This window comes from Nerophis ophidion, linkage group LG18, assembly GCF_033978795.1.
Source record: "Nerophis ophidion isolate RoL-2023_Sa linkage group LG18, RoL_Noph_v1.0, whole genome shotgun sequence".
NCBI lineage: Eukaryota > Metazoa > Chordata > Actinopteri > Syngnathiformes > Syngnathidae > Nerophis > Nerophis ophidion.
The window spans coordinates 32,596,992-32,624,606 of record NC_084628.1 but is presented as its reverse complement, the minus strand read 5'-3'; the positions used below and the strand labels follow the sequence as shown (position 1 = coordinate 32,624,606).

The 27,615-nt window shown below is 38.5% G+C and overlaps 1 protein-coding gene across 5 annotated transcripts in view; it reads right to left on the bottom strand.

Moving 5' to 3' along the window:
* The window catches only part of LOC133537129 (rho guanine nucleotide exchange factor TIAM1-like), a 165,045-nt gene that overhangs the window by 38,111 nt on the left and 99,319 nt on the right, over positions 1 to 27,615 (bottom strand). For 3 of the 5 annotated variants that reach the window (XM_061878009.1, XM_061878010.1, XM_061878013.1), the window contains 9 exons: positions 25,095 to 25,199; positions 23,725 to 23,806; positions 23,566 to 23,652; positions 21,729 to 21,941; positions 17,840 to 17,940; positions 9,783 to 9,974; positions 4,619 to 4,687; positions 2,928 to 3,053; positions 2,728 to 2,836 (listed from right to left, as the gene is read on the bottom strand). In XM_061878009.1, coding sequence (XP_061733993.1) covers positions 2,728 to 2,836; positions 2,928 to 3,053; positions 4,619 to 4,687; positions 9,783 to 9,974; positions 17,840 to 17,940; positions 21,729 to 21,941; positions 23,566 to 23,652; positions 23,725 to 23,806; positions 25,095 to 25,199 — 1,084 coding nt within the window. Of the gene's footprint in view, positions 1 to 2,727; positions 2,837 to 2,927; positions 3,054 to 4,618; positions 4,688 to 9,782; positions 9,975 to 16,067; positions 16,123 to 17,839; positions 17,941 to 21,728; positions 21,942 to 23,565; positions 23,653 to 23,724; positions 23,807 to 25,094; positions 25,200 to 27,615 lie in introns of all 5 variants that reach the window. The other 2 variants (XM_061878014.1, XM_061878012.1) reach the window with 2 other exon arrangements.

Below are 27,615 nucleotides of genomic sequence, written 5' to 3'. Positions count from 1 at the left end.
AAAGTAGCACCTACTGCTAATTTGAGCAATCTTTTGAAAAGTCCCCCGCTAGAGAATGAAGAGTGATTGAAACTGCATGTCAGCATCCCTGTTCGGTGCCATACATACAAAATGCGGAAGCAACCATTTCCAGATCGTATGAAAAAAATTGTCAACAGAATTTAATAATGTCCGTAGTAACCTACCACATAGCAAAGCATATACACTATTTTATTTCTTGTTACGCAGCTCATTTTTATTTGACAGTTATTGAAATATCTTGTGTGACATCATGCACAAAAGTGCACTCTATTTGTTTTAAAGTAATGTAGTTGAGTTCTGTACAAAAAGTGCACTTTAATATAGTGTTGTTTTGATATGTCATTTTAGTGACATCATGCACAAAAGTGCACTAAAACCAAAGACCATAAAAATGGGACCTATTACCTTCCTGCTTGGCACTCAGTATCAAGGGTTGGAATTGGGGGTTAAATCACCAAAAAAGATTCCCGGGTGCGGCACCGCTACTGCCCACTGCTCCCCTCACCTCCCAGGGTGTGATCAAGGGTGATGGGTCAAATGCAGACAATAATTTCGCCACACCTAGTGTGTGTGTGGCAATCGTTGGTAATTTAAGTTTAACTTTAACTTTTAAAATGTCTCTGAAAATCTTGCACTTTCTGTTTTGAAATGACATGAATGTTTGTGCCACTGCTTAATAACTGTTTAAAAAATAAAGTTTTGGTAAATCAACTTAATTGTGGTTTCCCTCTCTGCATGAAAGTTTAAAATAAGAATATATTAATGCAGTATGAACAGGAATGTTTTAATGTAGACACTAGTGATGGGTCCGGTAACACCGATGCATCAGCGCATGGGTCGAGCTCATAGAGCGAAATCCTGTGTCGGTGCGCGTGCCGCCTTTAGAAAGTCACGTGACCGATCATGAGCTGTTTTGGTCACGTGACCGATACGCGAACTGTGTCGCACTGGCACCTGCGCGCCAACCTGTGTTTATAAGGAAGTGCATTTGTCAACGAGATGGTGCTGCCAACAGAATCGCCGCACTTCTGTCGTTGTTTATTTGTCATTTATAGTCGTTGGAGATAATTTCTGCCGTGTGGGAATATTTTGATCATATATCGGGAAAAAAAAGGTATTTGTGTTTATTTCCTTGTCATTTCAGCCGGTTCTCTCAAAAAGTTTCCAGCATTGGCGCACCCACACAACCATCCGATTGGTTACATTAAAAAACAATAACAATTAATCTCTTCGATAGCTCAGTTGGTAGAGTGAAGGACCGTGGTTGTTCATGCTGAGTTCCTTAGGGCGCTTGTTCAAATCCGGCTCGGACCCATCACCTTTTTACCATGAACTGATTAACGTGGACTCCTTCTTAAACAAGTTGAAAAACTTATTCAGGTGTTACCATTTAGTGGTCAATTGTACGGAATATGTACTGAACTGTGCAATCTACTAATAAAAGTTTCAATCAATCAATCAATCAACAGTGCGTATTCAGAGCGCATGTAAAAAAAAAAAAAAAATTCCCAGTCCACAGGTATCCTCATTCACAACACGTTCTCTTAGATTTCCATGTTATGATACATGTTCACATTATTTATTGACTGTATCTAAAAAAGATAAAAATATATTTTTTATTTAAATGAAGAAATGAAATAATCCTAAATGAAATACAATGACTTGGTTTATATGATTGTATATACTAGGTCATAAAATCAGTGTCAGTTGAGTCGGTCGGGTAGGGATTTTTAATCTCCAGCAAATGTCAGTATTTAATGACACAGTATTGACACAGTATCAATACAGTTTTGCAATGTGTGGAAACGATACATGACGCCTCATCAACCAATCACTAGTAGACACATAGAATCATCATACTGCTGTGATTATACTGTATGCATCAAGTGATCATTCGAAGCTAAGGCAAAATATTGTGATATATATCGTGTATCGTGATATGGCATAAAAATATAGCGTATAATAAAAGTTAATATTGCCCAGCCCTAGTTCTAGGTGCAAAGTGTAAAAGCCAGCATTTGTGATGGTATTGGGGTGTATTAGTGCCCAAGGCATGGGTAACTTACACATCTGTGAAGGCACCATTAATGCTGAAAGGTACATACAGGTTTTGGAACAACGTATTTTGCTATCCAAGCAACGTTATCATGGGCACCCATGCTTATTTTAGCAAGACAATGCCAAGCCACGCGTTACAAAAGCGTGGCTTCATAGTAAAAGAGTGCGGGTACTAGACTGGCCTGCCTGTAGTCCAGACCTGTCTCCCATTGAAAATGTTTGGTCCAATATGAAGTCTAAAATAGCAGAAGGGAGACTGTTGAACAACTTAAGCTGTACATCAAGCAAGAATGGGAAATAATTCCACTTTAAAAATGTGTCTCCTCAGTTCCCAAACGTTTACTGAGTGTTGTTAAAAGCAAAGTCCATGTAACACAGTGGTAAAAATGCCCCTCTGACAACTTTTTTGCAATGTGTTGTTGCCATTAAATTCTAACTTCATGATTATTTGCCCAAAAAAATGAAGTTTTATCTTGTCTTTGCAGTCTATTCAATTGAATATACGTTGAAAAGGATTTGCGAATCACTGTATTCTCTTTTTATTTACCATTTACTCAACGTGACAACTTCACTGCTTTTGGCTCCTTTAAGTATTTGCAGAGTATGCCGTGGGAACCATGGGAACAACAAAATATTTGTGTCCCTCACCTTTAACCAGGACCTTGGGGACTTTGGTGTGGCTGGCGCAGAAAGCGCTGTAGATCTTGAAGCGGTCTGCGTAGTACAGGAAGGATCCTCCCAGGGAGAAAAGGATTTTCTAGGAGAAGATCAACGAGAGGAGAGATTACACAGCTGGAAGAGTTTTACCAACCTTCTTTTATTTACTTCTTTTATTTACTGCTCGTCACCTTAAACTGCTCCACTCTCTCCAGCTTCTCCACATCTGGAACCAGTCTGGTGCCGTCTTCCAGGGTCTTGAGGAACTCCACCTGGAATTCCACCATTTCTGGCAGATTCCCAAAGAGAACGTCCAGCTTGAAGAACAACAACCAGGTTTGAGTTAGATCAGGGGTCCCTGATCTATCCATCCATCCATTTTCTACCGCTTATTCCCCTTTTTTGGGGTGACGGGGGGGCTGGCGCCTATCTCAGCTACAATCGGGCGGAAGGCGGGCTACACCTTGGACAAGTCGCCACCTTATCGCAGGGCCAACACAGATGTCCCTGATCTAACTGGTTGATATAAAGCTGGCATGCTAATAGTGCTATGGTAGCATGCTTACAGTTGAGATTTCTAGAATACCAAATATGACACTGAGGTGGATACTTACAAAATTAACAAAAAAAGCTAGCATACTGATGTTAGCATGCTGGAATGCTAACTGTAAAATTTGTCAGGTACCAAAATATATTACTCTTGAGGTGTGTTCATGGAAAATGTGTTGAAAATGTTAAAATGCTAACATTAGCATTCATCAAGTATCAAAATATGACAGCGGTGTATACTTACATTTTCTAAAAAGCCTAGCATGCTAGTGTTAGCATGCTAAAATGCTAACTGTAACGTGTCAAGTGCTATTATAGTTTTACTCTGAGGTGTGCACCTGAAAAATATGTTTACAATGCTAGGATGCTAACATTAGCATGTATAAAGGTACCAAAATAAGAATAACTTTTTGTCATGTTTAGTTTGATGGCCAGAGCGTTCTATTTTACAAAATTAGCAACAAAAAAACCTAAAATGCTAAAAGGTATCATTTGTCAACTAACAAAATATTTGCTAAGGTTAGCATGCTAAAATGATAACGGTAACATGCGTAAAGTACCACTATATATCACTGAGATGTGTACCTGAAAAAAAAAAATACTCGGATGCTACCATTAGCAAGTAACATTCGTCAGGTAACCCAATATTTTTAAGTTGAGGAGTATACCTGAAATTTTTTTTTAAATGCTAGAATAAATAACGTTTGCATTCATCAAGTACCAAAATATGACTGAGGTTTATATTTACAAAATTAGCTAGAAAACATTGATTTAAAATGTTGCTTTATCAATAAATCCTCTAAAGCAGTGTGTGTGTTGGGGGGGTGGGGAGGATTCAATTAAAATATTGATTTAATTATTTTTTTAATCAAATCAATATAAAAAACACAAAAATACACTTACAATTAGTGCACCAACCCATAAAAAAACATTTTTCATGACAATAAAAAAAATAAAATAAAACAATTTAGTGTCTCTCTGTAGAAATGCTCCCACAGTGAGATGGCAGCAGGATGAGAGTAGCAGCAGATGGGAGACACAAATGTCCAACATGCAGGTGTTAAAAAAAATAAAATAATAACAATCAAGCCTCCTCTTCTCATCATTCAGCCTCTTGTCCTCACACAAAGCATCCATCCTGCCGTTATGTAACACACTTGTAGCAGCTCCAGCACTGCAGAGCCCGCGCGCACGCTCGCACGCTCGCACACTCGCACACACGCACACACGCACACACGCACACACGCACACACGCACACACGCACACACGCACACACGCACACACACACACACACACACACACACACACACACACACAGTGTATTTGACTCACCTCATCCTGAGTGAGAAACGTCTCTTTCTGCAGTGGACTCAAATATCTCCCAATTAGGCAGTTGAGGTCCTGTGACAACCGTATATATAAAAATAATTATATGAAAACAAATAAAACATGACAGTTCTGCACAACTGAGGACTGAGTGTGTAGGTACACCTAATAAAGTGTCCTACCAATTAATTTGCATATTGTGTTGTTTGACCAATAGAAAGGAAGTTCAATTCTGCTATAAAAAATACTTTCATTTGTCCTTTGATGTTCATGATAATTATGCAACTTGTCTCCAGTTGTGATGTTGATGAGGTTAATATTACTAAAGCACATGGGTTTACATCAGTCGCATTATTTTATTGTGGCTTGCAACAGCGTCGAAGGTGGCCTGCTGCATTACAGTCACTTCAATTTTGACTTCTCATAATTTGTACGTCATCTAATATTTACGACTTTAACTTCTTATTTATTAGTTTTTATTGCAAAATTTTTCCTTTTTTATTTAATAATTTAGACCTTTTATCTCATAATTATGACTTTTATTTCATAATTATGACTTTTATCTTATAATTAGGACTTTTATTTCATAATTAGCTTGGTCCGCATTGCCGGCAGTAAGTCGGACCCATTTCCAGTGAGGGTTGGAGTCCCCCAAGGCTGCCCTTTGTCACCGATTCCGTTCATAACTTTTACAGACAGAATTTCTAGGCACAGTCAGGGCGTTGAGGGTATCTGGTTTGGTGGGTGCAGGATTAAGTCTCTGCTTTTTGCAGATGATGTGGTCCTGATGTATTGCTTAACTTTAACTTTCTTATTTAACCATTTTGACTTCTTATCTCATATTTATGACTTTTATTTCATAATTAAGACTTTTTATTGGTAAATTAAAAATTTCCCATTTCGTCATTTTGACTTTTTATCTCATATTTATGACTTTTATCTCATAATTCGGACATTTTATTGCAAAATGTTTACGTTTGTTGTTTCATAATTTTTACTTTCTATCTCATAATTATGACTTATCTCAGAATTCTGACTTTTTATTGATCAATTTTAACTTTCTTATTTCATCATTCCGACTTTTTATCTCATATTTATAAATATTTATCTTATATTTCTGACTTTTTTTTGCAAAATGTGAATTTTTTCTTATTTGATCATTTTGACTTATCTCATATTTGACTGTTATCTCATAATTATGACTTTTTATTGCTAAATTTGAATTTTCCTATTTCATAAATTTGACTTTTTTTATCTCATATTTATGACTTTTATCTCATAATTCTGACTTTGTATTGCTTAATGTTAATATTCTTATTTCATAATTTTGACTTTGTATCTCATATTTATCTCATAATTTTGACTTCTACTTTTTATCTCATATCTATGACATTTATCTCATAATTCTGAGTTTTTATTGCAAAATGTGAACTTTCTTATTTGATCATTTTGACTTGTTATCTCATATTTGACTGTAATCTCATAATTGGGACTTTTAATTGCTAAATTTGAACTTTCTTATTTCATCATTTTGAGTTTTTAGCTATCTCAGCTACCAGCGTCCCCCGCAAACCCGAAGGGAATAAGCGGTAGGAAATGGATGGATGGATGGATGGACTTTTTAGCTAATTTTTATGACTTTTATCTCATAATTCGGACTTTCCCATGGGTTAGTTTTTTTAGGTGGCAGAAACAGGCTTCCATACATAATGAAGACTTTCTTATGTCATATTTGCGACTTTATAATTTAAATTTCATGATTTAGACTTTTATCTTATGACTTTTCATCTCATAATTTCACATTTCCATGTTTTTTTTTTGGTGACAAAAACGTGCTTTCATACATAATTAAGACTTTCTTATTTCATAATTAGGACTTAGCATTGGTGTATTTTGAAGTGGCTTCCACAGATCAGTGTTACAACACAAGGATTGTGTTAGCTACATGTACTAGTAAACATTCAGATCCTCTTGCAGACTAACATGAAACACATCTTCACTCTGACAACGACCACCTTTGAAGCACAAATCATATTGGATCATATTTGTGTGGCCGTTAGCTCTTTTAGCATTCATCAAATTAGCTATGTTTGACTGACATCGCACACTATTACATTTCACTAACATGTAATCTATTACACACTATTACATTTCACTAACATGTCGTCCATCGCACAATATTATATTTTACTAAGATGTACTCTATTATATTACACTAACATGTTGTATATCGCACACTATTACATCACACAGTAATACATTGCTCTAACATGTAATCTATTACACACCATTACATTTAAAAAACATGTTGTCTATCACACACTATTACATCGCACAATATTACATTTCACTAACATGTCGTCTATCGCACACTATTACATCGTGTACTATTTCATTTCTCTAACATGTAATCTATTACACACATTACATCTTACTAACATGTCGTCTATCGCACACTATTACATCCCATGATATTACATTTCACTGACACGTCGTCTATCGCACACTATTACATTTGACAAACATGTAATCTATTACATTTGACTAAAATGTAATCCAGTGGTTCTTAAATAGGGGTACTTGAAGGTATGCCAAGGGGTACGTGAGATTTTTCAAAAATATTCTAAAAATAGCAACAATTAAAAAATCATTTAAAATATATTTATTGAATAAAACTTAAACAAAATATGAATGTAAGTTCATAAACTGTGAAAATAAATGTAACAATGCAATATTCTGTGTTGACAGCTAGATTTTTTGTGGATATGTTCCATAAATATTGATGTTAAAGATTTATTTTTTGTAAGACATTTTTAGAATTAAGTTCATGAATCCAGATGGATCTTTATTACAATCCCCAAAGAGGGCACGGCACTAAGTTGATGATTACTTCTGTGTGTAGAAATCTTTATAATTGAATATCTTGTTTATTTTTCAATAAGTTTTTAGTTATTTTTATATCTTTTTTCCAAATAGTTCAAGAAAGACCACTAGAAATGAGCAATATTTTGCACTGTTACACAATTTAATAAATCAGAAACTGATGACATATTGCTGTATTTTCCTTCTTTATCTCTTTTTTTCAAACAAAAAAGCGTTGCTCTGATTAGGGGGGTACTTGAATTAAAACAAATGTTTACAGGGAGTACATCACTGAAAAAAGGTTGAGAACCACTGATGAAATCTATTACATTTGACGAACATGTGATCTATTAAATTTGACGAACATGGTTTAAGGCCACTCCGGACAAAAGGCGTCAGAGCTGCCCGTCTACAACACTCGGACACACAGTCGTTAGAGACCCGTCTACACTCCCAACACTTGGAAACACAGGCGTTAGAGACCCCTCTGTGGCGTCACATTAGTGCCAAAAATCCAAGCGCATTAAAACTGTTATCACGCGCTGATTCTCCACTTCGTGCGCGCGCGACACCCTTTTGCACACACCTGGTGCCTTTGTACGCGCGCGCGACATACTTTAGCGGGCGCGTAGTGCCTTTGTGCGCCCGCGCGACGCCTTTTTGCGTGCGCACCGTCTTCGTTTTGGCACTTTGGGGGCGGGTATGCTTAGACGGCCCCTCCTTTCTGATTGGTCAGGGGAAAATTGCTCCGGGCCAATCAGAAGTATAGCAGGGCGGGTCATCCAGTTGTGCTTTCACAAATTCAAAGACTTCCTGCAAAGTCTGGATAATAGCAGCTGGTACTTGAATGTGGTTGGATAGGGCCTGCAGAATACAGCTCCTGTCGACAAACAAATTCTAAAAAGTCCAAATGTAGTGGAGTTGTGGAAAATGCCAATTGAATTTTATCTCAAAGTCTTTGAAGAAGGTAATGTCTCATCTGTTGAGAGAACATCACATATTTAATGAAGTGTCAAGATCAATATCTCTCTTTTCATACACATACAACCAGTTGACAGATGTCAGTCAATGATGGAAATTATATTTTCAAATATGTTTTCTTTCCTCACGTGTCTGTTTTAAAAAATATTTTTATTTATTTAATATTTGTATATGTAAATATTGAATGTATGCCACAACGTGGGACTATTAATTTTCTTTCCTCTATCTACTTTAAGTTTACACCAGAGTCTACCCGAACCCACTTATCTATGCGTACATCATATCAGGACCACATGATTAGCATATGGGCCTAATTATTGATGTTATGATTGCAATGACTATTTTAGTAGAATAACGAATGACATGTTATCACTACAATTAATAAATATGGTTTTAATATTACTATAAAAAGTATTTACGTTTCTGCAAACAACTCAAACGATGGAAAATTAGATATCAGCCCAGATCAGCATAGATGGCAGAGTTAAAAATATGTATTTAAAAAAACAACAAAAAAAGCTAGCTCCATACATTAGGCAAATTCAATCTGAGAGATAAAAGTGTAAGACTTACTTGTTCATCCATGATAGCTCCATGAAAACGTGATTTCCTTTCTTTTTAATCCCAGGGAAATGCCATGGACCTTTCATCATAGATATGAATACCAATCATTTTATTGATGTCAATGGTACATGTACTATTTAAATATACATATACATACAATACTCTGAGATTTACAACAAATCGAACCGTTTGGAAATTAGTTCAAAATTGGTTATTTAAATAGTACATGTTCCTTGACATCTATGTACTTGGCGGGGCCAGCTGCCTGAGGTAAAATGGCCGCCACGTTGCTCCTCCATTGACAGCGCTCAGAGCCAATCAGAAAGAAGGGGCCGTCCAAGCATACCCGCCTCCAAAGTGCCAAAACAAACATTAAGCGCGAGAAGAGATGCCAGACCGATACGGCGCGCGCACGTAAAAAGGCACCGCGCTCGCGCACGAAGTGGAGAATCAGCGCGCGATAACAGTTTTTATGCGCTTGGATTTTTGGTACTGTGTCGCCATACCCCTCTTCACTCCCAACACTCGAACACCCAGGCGTTAGAGACCCCTCTACACTCCCAACACTCGGACACACAGGCGTTAGAGACCTCTATAGACTTCCAACACTCGGACACACAGGTTTTAGAGACCCCTCTACACTCCCAACACCCAGACACAAAAGCATTAGAGACCTCTCTACACTCCCAACACCCGGACACACAGGCGTTAGAGCCCTCTCTACACTCCCAGCATTCGGACACACAGCCGGAAGGACACTAACTTTGACGTAGGTGCGCTCCGTCTCCACCAGCTCGCTGATGACTTTGCGCAGCTTGTCGGCGTCCGAGAGCTGGCGGAGGGCGGCGACCGGCGGCGGGAGGGGCGAGTCCGGGCTGGGCGAGGAGGAGGACACGCTCTCCGGGGGATTCATGTCATGCAGGCTGCGGCAGAAAGCGGCCACCTGCTCCGTGTTCTGCCAGACACAAGTGAAAGTGAAAGTGGGATGGTAACTTCAGGAATGTGCGTGCAGAGGCGGCATCAAAAAGAAAAAAAATCTATAATTTGGTCTATTTCGAGTGCAGCTTCATTTCAATCACATCTTTTTCCCCGGGTGTTTTCCTCCCACTGAGGGCACCGCCGTAAGTGACTCATCTCTTTCACGCCATGCAAAGTATAGAGCAGGTTGCCATGGAAACCAGTGCACTATTAGGAATGTAATTTGGGGGTCCACCCGAGATGGCATCAATCACTCGCTGGCAGCCACTTTGAGGATATTTCTCATTCTTGCATCATTTTGCATCAGGTATCCTTTACCTGCCAAACATGCTGAATTGGGACAATTAATTTTTTATAATTGTAGTTGGAATTAAATAATAAATGGGCTATTAAATGTGACAATAATTTATTTTTAATTAATTTTAGTTGGAATTAAATAATACATGTTCTATCAATTGCGACAATAATTTATTTCTAGTTATTTGTAATTGGAGTTAAATTAAAAATGTGCTATCAAATGTGAAAAAATTTATTTTTTAATCAATTGTAGTTGGAATTAAATAAAACACATTCTATTAATTGTGACAATATTACATTTTTAATTAATGGTAGTTGGAATTAAATAATACATATGCTATTAATTGCGGCAACAATTTATTTTTAATCAATTGTAGTTGGAATTAAATAATAAATGTGCTATTAAATTTGACAATATTTCATTTTTTAATTGATTGTATTTGGAATTAAATAATAAATGTGACAATAATTTATTTTTAATTAATTGTAGCTGGAATTAAATAATAAATGTTGTATTAATTGTGACAATAATTTATTTTTAATTAATTGTGGTTGGAATTAAATGATTCACGTTCTATTTAATATGACAATGACTTTGATAGACTCAATAAATTCATGAAGCGGTGACACAAATGTTCATAATATAAATTAAATGAATCGTGAAATAATTCATCATAAAATAATGAAATCGATAATAAATTAGAATTAAATATCGATATAATTCATCAAATCATAAAATACACTTTTTACATTAAGTACATTACCACATTCAATACTAAGTTAATATTCAAAGATTTACTACATTTTGTCCATTCATACTTTATATTCTCACTGGCCACTTTGTTAGGTACACCCAGGCCAAAGAAAGTAAGGCTTGGCCGTTTTTTTTTTTTTAATACAATTGTATTCCATCGTACTGTGCACTGATATTTTGGCATCGTTGACAATTAGTTGCAAGAATAAACTTAGCCAATAAGTAGCACCAACTAATTGACAGAAATGGTGAAAAATTGTTGAGAAATCATACAAACCCCAAGATATTTTATGCGAGTAAACATTCTCAAATTATTTTATTAATAAGAATAAATACTTCAATATCTGCTTACCTTACAAAACCAAAAAGCAGTGAAGTTGTCACGTTGTGTAAATGGTAAATAAAAACAGAATACAATGATTTGCAAATCCTTTTTAACTTATATTCAATTGAATAGACTGCAAAGACAAGATATTTAACTTTCAAACTGTTAAATGTTGGTATTTTTTGCAAATATTAGCTCATTTGAAATTTGATGCCTGCAACATGTTTCAAAAAAAGCTGGAACAAGTGGCAAAAAAGACTGAGAAAGTTGAGGAATGCTCATCAAACACTTATTTGGAACATCCTGCAGGTGCACAGGCTAATTGGAAACAGGTGGGTGCCATGATTGGGTAAAAAAGCAGTTTCCATGAAATGCTCAGTCATTCACAAACAAGGATTGGGCGAGAGTCACTACTTTGTCAACAAATGCCTGAGCAAATTATTTAAGAACAACATTTCTCAAACAGCTATTGCAATGAATTTGGGGATTTCACCATCTATGCTCCGTTATATCATCAAAAGGTTCAGAGAATCTGGAGAAATCACCACACGTAAACGATGATATTACCTTTGATTCCTCATGATAAAGGATATCACCACATGGGCTCAGGAACACTTCAGAAAACCACTGTCACTAAATACAGTTTGTCGCTACATCTATAAGTGCAAGTTAAAGCTCTACTGTGCAAAGCCAAAGCCATTTATCAACAAAACCCAGAAACGCTTCGCTGGGCCCGAACTCATCTAAAATGGACTGATGCAAAGTGGAAAGGTGCTTTGTGGTGTGACAAGTCCACATTTCAAATTGTTTTTGGAAACTGTCTACGTCGTGTCCTCCGGACTAAAGAGGAAAAGAATCATCTGGACTGTTCTAGACGCAAAGTTGAAAAGCCAGCATCTGTGATGGTAAGGGGGTGTATTAGTGCCCAAGGCAAGAGTAACTTACACATCTGTGAAGGCACCATTAATGCTGAAAGGTACATTCAGGTTTTTGAGCAACTTATGTTGCTATCCAAGCTACGTTATCATGGACGCCCCTGCTTATTTCAGCAAGACAATGCCAAGCCACGTGCTAGAACAGCATGGTTTCACAATAAAATAGTGTGTGTACTAGACTGGCCTGCCTGTAGTCCAGACCTGTCTCCCATTGAAAATGTGTGGTGCAATATGAGGCCTAAAATAGCAGAAGGGAGACGGTTGAACAACTTAAGCTGTACATCAAGCCAGAGTGGGAAATAATTCCACTTAAAAAATGTGTCTCCTCAGTTCCCAAACGTTTACTGAGTGTTGTTAAAAGGAAAGGACATGTAACAAGGTGGTAAAAATGCCCCACTGTCAACTTTTTTGCAATGTGTTGCTGCCATAAAATTGCAAGTTAATGATTATTTGCAAAAAAAATAAGTCTCTCAGTGTGAACATTAAATATCTTGTCTTTGCAGTCTATTTAATTGAATATAAGTTGAAAAGGATTTGCAAATCATTGTATTCTGTTTTTATTTACCATTTACACAACGTGACAACTTCACTGCTTTTGGGTTTTGTAAGGTAAGCAGATATTTAAGTATTTATTTTTATTAATAAAAGATTTTGAGAACGTTTACTCGCATAAAATTTGTAGCATTATTCAATAATATTATAAATGACAATATATGCACTTGCATGCTGTGAATGTTTGTTTTCTGTTAAAACAGAAAGGAGGAATACATTGTGAATAGATAACGTTTTTTATGGACACAGGCTTTTGCATATATTGCATACATTTCTGATTGATCGAGGACTTCCTGTAACGATGATTGCATGACCAACATCCTATCATAACTGTCCCGCTAAAACAAAAACATTCTTCTCACGATGAGTAAGCTTACAGCTGGAGGCGAACAATCGAAGTCGTATTTCTATAACTATGCTAATTTAGTCCCATTGTTACTCTAACAAGTGCGCATGCACGCACGCACACACACACACGAGTCATTAGCCATTATGCTAATATGAGAGCATCTGAGTTGCAGCATCACGACCCATCGAGTCTAAACGACTTCCTGTGTGTCAGGGATTTAACAGTCCAAGCAGACTTTCCTACGTCACGGTCGCGGCTCATTGACTTGGAAGGTCGGACTCACGGACAGACTAGGTGCCAGTCCGTTAGCTTAAATGCTGACATGAAAACAAGAGACATTCACGTCATCAGGAAAGAACATACATGATATTACTGTACTCGGGACACAGGTGTTTTTATGGTGCGTTCAAGAACCGCCACATCGCCCGCCATTAATAATCAGGCATAGATTTTGTTTGTTACGCAAAGTGCTAGCGTACAAAGCAATATTTAAAGTATGCCATTAAATATGAAGACTAAAAATCTATCAGTGGAGCATAAAAACACAAAACATTTGAAAATGTTTGAAAAAACTTGGACAATGTCAGGGCAGGAAGATCCAAAGTATTAATGTCAGGGCAGGAAGGATCCAAAGTACTAATGTCAGGGCAGGAAGGATCCAATGTACTAACGTCAGGGCAGGAAGGATTCAAAGTACTAATGTCAGGGCAGGAAGGATCCAAAGTACTAATGTCAGGGCAGGAAGGATCCAAAGTACTAACGTCAGGGCAGAAGGATCCAAAGTACTAATGTCAGGGCAGGAAGGATCCAAAGTACTAATTTCAGGGCAGGAAGGATCCAAAGTACTGATATCAGGGCAGGAAGGCTCCAAAGTACTATTGTCAAGGCAGGAAGGATCCAAAGTACCATATTTTCCAGACCATAGGGCGCACAGGATTATAAGGCGCACTGCTGATGAATGGTCTATTTTTGATCTTTTTTCATATATTAGGCGCAACAGATTATAAGGCGCATTAAGGGAGTCATATTATTCAGATTTTTTCTAAATGTAAAATACATTCTTGTGGTCTACATAATATGTAATGGTGGTTCTTTGGTCAAAATGTTGCATAGATGATGTTTTACAGATCATCTTCATGTCAATTTCTGACAGTCACTTCAGGATGCGCCGTTTTGTAAGTGGTCTTATTTACGTGCATCCACTTCGACAGCGTCTTCTCTCCGTCATCGTTGTTTTAGCGGTTACCGTGCAAAGACGGGAGTGGAAGAAGTGTCAAAAGATGCAGCTGACTGTTTTAATGACATTCAGACTTTACTTCAATCAATAACGGAGCAGCATTTCCTCATCCGTGGCTCACTAGTGCAACAGTAATGCTGGAAATGTGTCCCGTGAAAAAACGTCCCAAGCAGAACTCACTAATAACTAAAGTTTCTTGGGTAAATAATGTAAACTCACTACACGCTGTGTAGTGAGTTTACACTCACGGCGTGAGAGTAAACGCGTGGGACGGCGTGGCGCAGTGGAAGAGTGGCCGTGCGCAACCCGAGGGTCCCTGGTTCAATCCCCACCTAGTACCAACCTCGTCACGTCCGTTGTCTCCTTGAGCGAGACACTTCGCTCTTGCTCCTGATGGGTGCTGGTTAACGCTTTGCATGGCAGCTCCCTCCATCAGTGTGAGAATGTGTGTTTGAATGGGTAAATGTGGCAGTAGTGTCAAAGCGCTTTGAGTACCTTGAAAGTAGAAAAGCGCTATACAAGTACAACCCATTTATCATTTACACCGGTATGTGTGTGAATGTGAGTGTGAATGTTGTCGGTCTATCTGTGTTGGCCCTGCGATGAGATGGCGACTTATCCAGGGTGTACCCCGCCTTCCGCCCAATTATAACTGAGATAGGCGCCAGCGCCCCCCGCGACCCCAAAAGGGAATAAGCGGTAGGAAATGGATGGATGGATGTTTTAGTGCTTTCATGGCGAGTTTACTGACAGATGGCAACAGCGGAGGATGATTGTCCCATAACAAGAAGATAGAGGAAAAAGAAGAAGCTTATCGACTCGCGGACGCGGGCAAATTTTCAGGACTTATGCAGTTCCCAAATACAGATCAGCAGGTACCAGAAGGTAAGAAAATTGGCTTTTGCATAATATTAGGAAACAAAATGCCATGATTAATAATATTCCTATGTTGAAGCACAGTACAATCCATCAAGCGGTGCGGCTTCATTGCTTACTAAAGTCTTACTAAAACATTTTGATATATTTTTGAGCGCCGTGTGTAATGTTCTATATTTTCAATGGAACATATAAAATGTTGGTTTTATTTATTTGAGACATAATGCAATCATAGTGCTGTCTACACTTACTGTATCTCTTATGTTAGACTGCCATCTACTGGTCACACTTATCATAACACCATGTACCAAATAAAATAGGTGAGTAATCTCAACCAGACTTATTCCGTACATTAGGCACACCTGGTTATAAGGCGCACTGTCGAGTTTTGCGAAAACAAATGGTTTTAAAGTACGCCTTATAGTCCGGAAAATATGGTACTAATGTCAGGGCTGGAAGGATCCTAAGTACTGATGTAAGGACAGGAAGGATCCAAATAACTAATGTCAGGGCAAGAAGGATCCAAAGTACTAATTTCAGGGGAGAAAAGATCCAAAGTATTAATTTCAGGGCAGAAAGGATCCAAAGAACAGATGTTAGGGCAGGAAGGACATGCCGGATCAGACGGTCTGAAGGAAGCTCAAGTCCCTCAGAGGAGTGCTACGATGTAGCGGTGGGGGACAGAGTTAGCACCAGAAGGAGAAAAGCGTTTCAAAGAAAGCAAACGTTAGGTAGAACAACTCACCAGATGGAGCACGTCAAAGACCGAGTCGGAGGAACGTTTACTTGGTTGAGTCCACCTCAGAGCAGACATGATTGCGTGCAGAAAGAGGAAGTAAAAAGTCTACATGGCTGGTCTGCAGGAGCAGTTCATGGTCCTGGTCAACAGACGGAGATGAAAGTGGAGCGAAGATGCTCCTCTACGCCCACCAGCTCTCCAGCACTCCCTCCCCTCGCTGAAGACCTGCCTGAGTGCAGCAGTGCGCTGATTCAGCCTTGATCATCTGGCGGAGTGCAGGCAGAGAGCCTGCGACGGCAGGAAAAAACCTCCTCGGGCTTATGGAGCAGGATTGGCAACAGGGACTGAGAGGGGGGGATGTGGGAAGAACTGGTAGGACTAGGGGGGAGGGAATGCAGCTCTAGTGGTTCACTTAAAGGATCCAAATTTGAGACAAGAAAACACAAACAATGCCTCAAAAGGCAGAATAGAAGTATGAAGATAAAGAATCACTTCATCAACATTTAGAATCCACAAAAACATCAACACTTATCCTTGGGTCATACAAGATGAGACCTTGGCTCAGGTCCACAAACTGAAAATGTCAAACATGCAAAGGCCATTACATATTTTGTAAAAAAATAAAATAAAATAAAATACTCACATTTAGTCAACATGACCACAAGTAATTAATAAAAAAACAATGGTATTATCAAATATGAAGATTAAACTTTAACCTAACGTCAACAGGACAATACAGGAAGTAACGTTTTACTCGTGAAAGCAACAATCAGCGCTTATCACACAAATGATATTAAAGAGAAGGAAACATCACACAGCAAACAAATCAATGACTGAAGTGACTAGTGTGCAGTCCTACATTACCCTGTTTGGGGACGAGGAACACACACTCTGCTTTCATGAAACTTCATATGCCATTTTTTGGAAGTTTTTGTTTTTTTTAGTAATCTTTTACTTAATTCCCCTAGTAATTAATTATAGTAATTATGTTAGTAATACAATTACTTTTTTGGTAAAGCAACTTTAATTACTTTTTAAAAGTACTTTCAGAACACTGAAAATAAGTGACCACATTATACACTAATGACAATGTTAATAGCACCACCTTTCTGTGTGGATGAAATTGTGTGGCCTTTCGTGTGTGACTGTTTAATAATAATAATAAAGATGCATTCGTAATGGGTTTGTAAACAAATCGTAGCCCCAGAATCGTAACGGTCAGCAATGAGTCAAACATAGTGAACATAGCTCAGGGTTTAGACCACTCTCACTCGTAATGACTTATTTAATCCAGCAGATGGTGCCATTAGGAAACAGCAACACTGTGCTAGTGCAGTGTCAATACAGCCAATGAGTGTGCCACACACTCACTGTGGCATCATTTAGCCATCAGGAGGTTCCCACGACTACTTCTGAAGCACTTTACAAGTCAAAGCCCAATTCACATTTTACAATCTTGCAATGATCAATTTCATATTTAAAATGTTGCAATGATGACAAAAAGTGGAAATGTGACCATGTTGAGGATGCAATGCAGGCGCTTGTTCTCAGAAGAACATTTCAGTGCGGGTGAAAAGCACCAAATGTTGCGTCCGAGAAGAAGCGCTCGCTAACGTCTGGCACCGGAGCCTGCTCACCAAGCGAGGTGCGAGTTTGACGCTCGCTGCCTGCCAGAAGAAAAACTGCTAAATGTACTTTCTGCTACTTTTGTTCCCTGGCTAAGTTTATCTGCACTAGAAGAAAGAATAAGAGAAGTAACCAAGAGGACTTTGTCTTACCTTTCCGAACACGTCAAACTGACCGAAGATCTCAGAGTCGTCGTCCAAACTGTCACCAGAACTCTCCAGCAGCAGCCCGACACCATCATCCAGGATCTCTTCTGAGGACACAGAGAGATCACGTCAAATTGCAGTCTGCTTCCAACTCAGACCCTAACCCAGAAGACAAATCTAACCCAGAAGACAAATCTAACCCAGGAGACAAATCTAACCCAGAAGACAAATTTATCCCTGAAGACAGATGTAACCCAGAATACAAATCTAACCCAGAAGACAAATGTAACCCTGAAGACAAATCTAACACAGAAGACAAATCTAACCCAGAATACAAATGTAACCCCCGGATTTCCCGCAGCGACGCCTTAACAACAAAGAGCCACCGCCTAACCAAAAGTTTAAAAAAAAAAAAAAAAAAAAATATATATATATATATATATATATATATATATATATATATATATTATATATATACATACATACATACATACATACATACATACGTATATATATATATATATATATGTATATATATATATATATATACTTTTTTTTTTTTTTATTTGTCTTGTCCAGCTTCTCAGGCAAATCATACAGTTGATGTAGATGGCTGTTCAGATTTACTTTACAAAAAAGAAGTGTAGGATACTTCTCTTGTTGCCTTATTTGTATTTGACTTTATTAAATGTATTTACAGTATATTATCATTTGGTGCTAAGCTAAAGTCTTAACAAGCTGTTCCGCTTAGTTCTGCCTCTGTCAGTATGTCTCTGCACTACCCAGCATTGTCCCACCCACAAAACCATCTGACTGGTTACACGAAGAGCAGTAACAGCCAATCAGCAGTGCGTATTCAGAGCGCATGTGACAGCCAATCAGCAGTGCGTATTCAGAGCACATGGAGTCAGTGCTAACAGCAGAGGCAGGCAGAGAGGAGAGACGGTGCGGGTTAGCAGAAAGGTGTTTAACAGGTGAGCATAATGCAGCAGACTCTCCCCAAATGAGCCCGTTGACGTTCTAGAATTAAAAGCGGCAACTCAGCTCGCTCGCAGTCCTTGAGGTGAAGGCTAACTAGCTTTTAGCGAAACGTTAGCTCATTTTGTGAATCTAACCTTGAAGACAAATCTAACTCTGACGACAAATCTAACCACAAAGACAAATCTAACCCAGAAGACAAGTTTAACACAGAAGACAAATCTTACCCAGAAGACCCTGAGTACAATTCTAACCCAGAAGATAAATGTAACACTGAGTAAAAATGTAACCCTGAAAACAAATCTAACCCAGTAGACAAATGTAACCCAGAAGACAAATCTAACCCTGAGCACAAATCTAACCCAGAAGACAAATCTAACCCTAAATACAACTCTGAATACAAATTTAACCCTGGGTAAAAATATAACCAGAAGAACAGATCTAAACCTGAATACAAATGTAACCTTGAGTACAAATCCAACCCAAAAGACTAATCCAACCCAGAAAACAAATCAAACTCTGAAGACAAATCTAACCTTGGGTACAAATCTAACTCTGAAGACAAAACTAACCCAGAGAACAAATCTAAACCTAAATACAAATGTAACCCAGAGGACAAATCTAATCAAGGAGATTAATCTAACTCAGAAGACAAATCTAACTCAGAGGACAAATCTAACCCCAAGGACAAATCTAACCCTTAAGACAAATCTAACCCAGAAGACAAATCTAACATAGAGTACAAATCTAACCCTGAGCACAAATCTATCTCTGATGACAAATGAACCCTAAGTATATCTCTAACCCAAAGAACAAATCTAAACCTGAATACAAATGCAACCCTGAGTACAAATCTAATCCAAAAGACAGATCTAAACCAGAAAACAGATCCAACCCGTAAGGCCAAGCTAACCCAGAAGACCAATCTAACATTTAAGACAAATCTAACTCTGAAGACAAATCTAACTCCAGGGTTTCCGCCTTAACAACAAACTAAAGTCCTAACAAAAAAAACAGAAAAACAAAAAAAAAAAGTCCTAACAAGCTGCTCTGCTTAGTTCTGCGTCTGCCTCTGTCAGTATGTCTATGCAGCACCCAGCATTGTCCCACCCACAGAACCATCTGATTGGTTACATGCAGAGCGGTAACAGCCAATCAGCAGTGCGAATTCAGAGCACATGTAAAAGTCAATCAGCAGTGCATCTTCAGAGCGCATGTAACGTGGAGTGAGCAGAAAGGTGTTTTTAGCAGGTAATTATAATAAACACCTCCCAGTCAACTACTTAAAACATCACTATGAGCTCATTGACGTTCTAGAAACAAGCGGCAGCTCAGCTCGCTCGCAGTCCTTGAGGTGAAGGCCAATTAGCTATTAGCGTAACGTTAGCTCACTGTGCGGTATGTGTGTGTGTGTGCGTGCGTGCGTGTGTGTGCGTTACGGACAGCAAAGCCCTGTCTATCTGAGAGAAAGACAAGCAATATTGACTTATAGATAAAAACTAAGTTATTTCACTTGACCTTTTTCTGTGTTGATTGAGCAGTGTTAAAGCAGCAAAAATCAACATTATGTTAAATAAAGATTTTCTGTCTCTGATAGTTGATATAATAATGTAAGTGCAACATAAAGCCTACATGAACTCCATGGTGTTGAGGGATGAATAGTCTCTCCTATTGCTATTGTACTATTTTTTCAGCTATAGATACATTAATCATTAGTAATGTAGCAGCCTAGTTTTGAATGGCAGGGTCCCTGTTATCGCATGTTGATAAAAATATAACATTTACATAATAAAATCCAACTACAGGCTTCCCAAATGCTGTAATAAATTAACCAGAGACCCCAGAAGGGACAAGCGGTAAAAAATGGATGCATGGATGGATGGATGGAGTTGAGCAGATGTCAGCATGTGGCCCCACTTTTAACTCTTTTTTTCAAATGCTTATTGCAAACGCCTACTTACAGTGAGTCATTAATTTGACTTTGTAAGTCATTATTTTAGTATCTCAGGTAGCTAGGACTGATTTGTTTTTACTATACAGAAAAAATATCGAGATATATATCGTATATTGCCAATCTGCAAATGGAGCGGAAAAATTTGTAGGCTTCTTCACGTGACGAAGCCGGCCTACGTCACGACAGTCTGTAGTCTATTGCCCCCCTGGCTGTGATGGCAGCGACGAGGTGGAGACGTGATGGCGACAGGCCGAGTTAAGCCAATCCTTACACACACCCACCCCCCTCCCCAGTCCCCTCCCCCTGGAGAGTCACCACCTTTACTAACACATTTTCTGGCGGAAAAACTGAACTCTGAAGAAAAATCTAACCCTGAAGACAAATGTAACCCAGAAGACGAATCTAACCCAGAAGACAAATCTAACTCTGAAGACAAATCTAACTCCGAAGACAAATCTAACCTTGAGTACAAATTTAACCAATAGAAAAAAATCTAAACCTGAATACAAATGTAACCCTGAGTACCAATCTAACCCAGAAGACAAATCTAACCCAGGAGACAAATCTAACTCAGAAGACAAATGTAACCCTGAAGAAAAATCTAACCCAGAATACAAATCTAACCCAGAAGAAAAATGTAACCCCGAAGACAAATGTAATCCTGAAGACAAATCTAACCCAGAAGACAAGTCTAACCCCAAAGACTCATCTAAACCTGAAGACAAATCTAACCCGTAAGACAAATCTCACCCAGAAAACAAATATAACCTTGAAGACAAATCTAACCCTGAAGATTAGTGATTTAGGTCGCTAAAACACTGTAGTGGGACATTAGCTGCTATCTCGTTAGCGAGTACGCTACATTGCCTAAAAAGGACGCCTGCTGACTCATCCAGAAAGTTTCGCCAACACGCATTATCATCACAATGTGACGATAGCATAAAAAGTCTGTATGGTGGTCACCTTGACTCTGGGAGAAGATGTCTGTGTAGAGATCCTCCTCCACGTCTGAGCGCCGTGGCGGGAGGAAGCAGAGCTGGCGGCGCTCCAAGGGAGGCAGCGTGTTGACGGTCAGCGCCAGGGAGGAGCGGGAGAACGCTGCCTTCATGTCGGAGAAGTTGAGACTGTGGGCCTCCTTCCCGTTCAGCTCCAGGATCTCATCGCCCGCGTTTAGACCTGCCAGGTACAGAACATCCGTGCTTAAAAAACTGGTACTGGATTATAATCGACCAGCTATGATTCAATCATTTCAATACAAGCCGTCTCTTCTTGCTATTTTAGCAGACAGATTAGCATATTTTTATCTTCAAAACACTGTAAAGGTGAAACATATGCAATATTATTGACATGGAGTACCAAATAACTACTATTTGGCAGTCCAACATAGAAGAAATTCACTAAAACCAACGTGCTAGCTTGATGCTAATCCATTGGATATCCCATATACATGATACTGATTAGCATTAGCGATCTTACATGGCAAACAGATTTGCAACCTCAACACGTTGACCAGCAAAATAAAAATGCAAACAAAAAAATATGACTTGAAAATTAATTAAAACAATTGATTTGCAGACAAAAGTTTTGAATAAAAATATTTTTTTAGGTTTTTTATGAAAACATTTTTTGGTTACAACTCAATTTGAGCCCCGTGGGCAGGGTGGTGCGGTCCAGAATCCTGAGCACTTCTGTTATGCCGAGGAGACCAAACTGGCGTGGGAGGAAGGAAAACTGTCAGCTTGTTACGATTCAATTTGAGACCCGTGGGCGGGGCCACCTCTGAACAATATGCCTTTTTATTGGTCAGTCTGGGATGATGACAGCGAATTACTTTCGCCCTCAACGAAGGAAAGCACCAAAGACTAAGAAGGGCGAGACTGACCAATAAAAAGGCTTCGAATATATCGTTAAGAGGAGGCCCACAAGATTGACGTTGTCATAACCAAAAAAAAAATGTTGTAACCTAAACTTTTTTGTGTTTGAGAATGTTTTTTCAGATCCATTATTTTTAGTTGCTAATCTTTTTTCAAGCCGCCAGTGTTTAATAAGTATGATACTTACAGTGGGGACGGCGTGGTGCAGTGGAAGAGTGGCCTGAGGGTCCCTGGTTCAATCCCCACCTAGTACCAACCTTTTCACGTCCGTTGTGTCCTTGAGCAAGACACTTCACCCTTGCTCCTGATGGGTGCTGGTTAGTGCCTTGCATGGCAGCTCCCTCCATCAGTGTGTGAATGTGTGTGTGAATGGGTAAATTTGGAAGTAGTGTCAAAGCGCTTTGAGTACTTTGAAGGTAGAAAAGCACTATACAAGTACAACCCTTTTATCATTTATAAACACTTTGTAGGACTCAGCAAAAGACGAGACGGGCGCATTTAACTTCAGAGCAACAACTACTTTCTGAAACTGAAATAAATGCATATTTGCAAGTGAGACTCAGAAGTGTAGGAAAATAAGAGATAAAAAAATAGTTTATAGTTTAAAAATAGTCCATTCCAGACTTTTATTCAGCAGCCAACATGAAAAGTATGTTTTTTTTTTTTGCACCGATATCATCTCATTGATATTGGGCCTCGGCCAATGGTAAAAGCTGCAAATGCGGTATCATATTGGAAGTGAAAAGATTGTCTTGGGACACCCCTATTTTAGAACACTTCCTGTTTACTTGCGCCGCTCGTCTGTAAGCATGAGCGCCACAAAGCGCACGAGTGCCGCTTGAAAGTTGTAGTCTGAGATTTTTGTGCTTGTGTGGAAGTGAGTGAGAAGATAAAGATGGAGATGTTCTGGAGGCATCACCACAGACCTTTGGCAAAGGCCAGACCTCCCGCCCGCACGTCTGTGATGTAAAGCTGCTGCACTCGGTCCTCCTCCACCACCGAGATGGAGAAACCTGGAGGAGGAGGAGGAGGAGGAAGAAGAGTGGTTACATAAGAATACATAAAATATACGTGCAAGTCCTTACCGTAACCAATCATGCACGACTCGTCTCGGTCAAACTGCACCACTTTTGTTATCTTAGAGCACAGCTCCACTTCTTTGTAGAGCTGTGGGAAAACATTACTGCTATATCAATGATTTATTATACAGTACGTACATATGTATGTCCACATGTATATATGTGTATAAATGTATATATGTATAAATATATGTCTAAATGTATATACTGTATGTAAACATAAATGTGTATATGTATCTATGCATATTCATGTGTACATATGTGTATGTATTTATATGTATACATGTATGTCTATATGTACTTATATGTATTTGTATATATGTATCTATATATGTGTAAATGTATATTGTTCTTTTTTTTATTTTTATAAATGTCTAATGACAATGTCAATGAGGGATTTTTAATCACTGCTATGCTGAAATTATAACTAATATTGATACTGTTGTTGATAATATGAATTTTTGTTTGTGTCTCCTCTCAATTGCTCTGTTTATTGCAGTTCTGAGTGTTGCTGGGTCAGGTTTGGTTTTGGAATTGGATTGCATTGTTATGGTATTGCTGTGTATTGTTTTGTTGTGTTGATTAAAAAAAACACACAAAAAATGTTTTAATAATGAGAATCAATTCTGAATCGCACAATGAGAGAATCGCGATTCAAATTCGAATCAATTTTTTCCCACACCCCTAATATATATGTTATATATATGTACATATATAATTGTAGTATACACACGTCAAGACAGGATGACTTGTATAGAGAAAACTGTAATGTTAGGGATTAGATATTAGGTGAATGCCATGAAGCAATATAAATGCTAAAAATGAATGTTTGAATCAAGGTGATACCTCCAATGTTTCCTTACCATTACAACATAAATGCTGAATATGAATTAATGAATCAAGGTGACACCTCCAATGTTTCCTTACCATTAAAATATAAATGCCGAATATGAATGAATGTATCAAGGTGAGACCTCCAATGTTTTCTCACCATTACAACATAAATGCCGAATATAAATGAATGAATCAAGGTGCCACCTCCAATGTTTCCTCACCATTACAACATAAATGCTGAATATGAATGAATGAATCAAGGTGATACTTCCAAATGTTTCCATATCATGAAACAACATAAGTACTGAATATGAATGAATGAATCAAGGTGAGACCTCCAATGTTTCCATACCATGAAACAACATAAATGCTGAATATGAACGAATGAATCAAGGTGAGACCTTCAATGTTTTCTTACCATTACAACATAAAAGCCGAATATGAATGACTGAATGAATCAAGGTGACAGATGAACATCATATTTCTGTCGGAAGTACAAGTGATTGAAGACGCTCAGAACACTTCCCTCAATGTTTCCTCACCAGGTCACAGACGTCCTCCTCAGGCTTGGGGATGTAGAACTGGACTTGGCCTTCGATAAGGAATTTGAGACGCAAGTAGTGTTTGGTATGATCCAGCTGGTGGGCCTGCAAGGTGACATGACAACAACATGAAGAACATGATAAGGTATCCCAGCAGGCACATTCTCTAAAGCTGGGGTGTCTTAACTTTTTCCATTGAAAAATGAAAGCGTGCGGGTGTTTACTGGAAATTTCTCTCCATTGACAATGAATGGGTATCATATCCCACATTTCTCACCCAATTTGGACCGTTCCAACATCCACACACTCCCCTCACCTTGGACAATCAAACTACCATCCACACACTCCACTCACCCTGGACAATCAAAATACCATCTACACATAGGGCGGGGCGATATATCGATATACTCTATATTTTGCACTTTTTTCTCTGTGCGATATAGAAAATGACTATATCGTGATATTCGAGTATACGTTCACACACAGTTGCTTTTAGCTGCTGGCATTACACTACAGGCTCTTCCCACTCCTTCTTGTGTCTCCTTCTCACAGACAGCAAGCGCACCTTTATACATACGTCACATACTGTCACGTCATACGTCACATACGCATACGCCCTCGCTGAGCAGAGAGGTAGCAGCATGGGTAACGTTAGCTGTGATGCTAGCTCAGACATGCGAGTGGAGATACGAGAGAAAGATGGTGCGAATCTGGTAACAGATTAAGGAAGAATCAATTCTCAAGAAAAACAGCAGGGGATCCATTGTCTGGCGGGTTGGCTTCAAGTGGGAATATGTAGAACAGACAAGTTTAATTTGTCAAGTGTGGGGCACAAGCGTTGCTACAAAAAGTAGCATTACTGCTAATATGTAGCATCATTTGAAAAGTCACCTGCTAGAAAATGAAGAGTGAATACTCCGAATGTCAACATATCCATTCGGTGCCACACGCCCACACCATCAAAATGCCAAGGCAAATAGTGATTTTTTTTAGTTGTGTTTTCCTTTTCTGCATGAAAGTTTAAAATGAGCATATATTAATGCAGTATAAAGACTAATGTTTTAATTTAGACACATAGAATCATCATAATGCTGTGATTATACGTATCAAGTGTTCATTCAAGGCTAAGGCAAAATATCGAAATATATATCGTGTATTGCAATGTGGCCTAAAAATATTGCGATATTAAATAAAGGCCATATCGCCCAGCCCTATCTACGCACTCCACTCACCATGGACAATCAAACTACCATCCACACACTCCACTCACCTTGGACAATCTAACTACCATCCACACACTCTCTTCACCTTGGACAATTAAACTACTAATTTACTAATTCCAAAAATTTCCCGGTTTTCCCAAAACTCTTCCTGTAAAGTTTTCACAGTCCACTTTTTTAAACAAATTCCAACCATTTCACCTTAAAAAACATTCCTCTTAGTTGGGACAAGAAACGCTCCTCTAATTTTTTGTACAAATTCACGGTTGTCCCAAAGTTCCAGGAATTCTGATATACCAATTCGCAATTCAAATTGTTTCTACGTCAACATCTTTTAACCGATTCCAACAATTCCAACACCAACTCGTTCATATTATCCAGGACAATAGTGCCAGTTTCAATATTTTCAAAAATTACTGATTGAAAAATTCCCAAATTTCTAGGAAATTCTCAAAATGTTGTTCTACTTTTTACCCAATTCCAACCTTTCAACCATCCACACACACTACTCTTCAAATATATCGAACACAAAACATGTTTTCCGTTTCCAAAAATTGCCCCTTTTTCCTGAATTTTCTGTAATTTCTCCCCATTGACAATGAATGGGCAATATACAAACCTGTCCATATCCCACATTTCTCAACCAATTTGGACTATTCAAACATCCACACACTCCACTCACCTTGGACAATCAAACAACTATCTACACACTCCACTGACCTTGGGCAAATAAATTACCATTTTCCAAATTAAAAAAACTTCCCGGTTTTCCCAAACCTTATTTTCACCTTTTCCTGGAACGTTTTCACAGTCCACATTTTTCATCCAATTCCAACCATTTCCCCTTCAAAACATTCGTCTTAGTTGGGACAACGAACGCCCCTTTTTTTTGCCGTACAAATTCTCAGTTTTCCCGAAATTCCAGGACTTCCGAAATACCAATTCTCATTTCAAATTCCTTGAAGCAAAAATTCACAAATTTCCCGGAATTTCCCGGAATTTCTCCCCACAGACAATCGAAATGAATGGACAATATACAAACCTCTCCATATACCAACTTTCTCATCCGATTTCAACCGTTTCAACTTCCACAAACTCCACTCACCCTGGACAATCAACCATTTCAGTTCCACTCACGCGTTTCAGTGGTTCGCCGGCTTGCGCACATAGAGCATTTACACGCAACGCCTACCGGAATTGCAAATTGTAGTGTTTTATAGTTTTATGTTATTGTTTTCTAATTTAAAGACCACCTTTTCTGAATCTCTCCAAATGTTTGTGCTGTAAACATTTTTTCATGA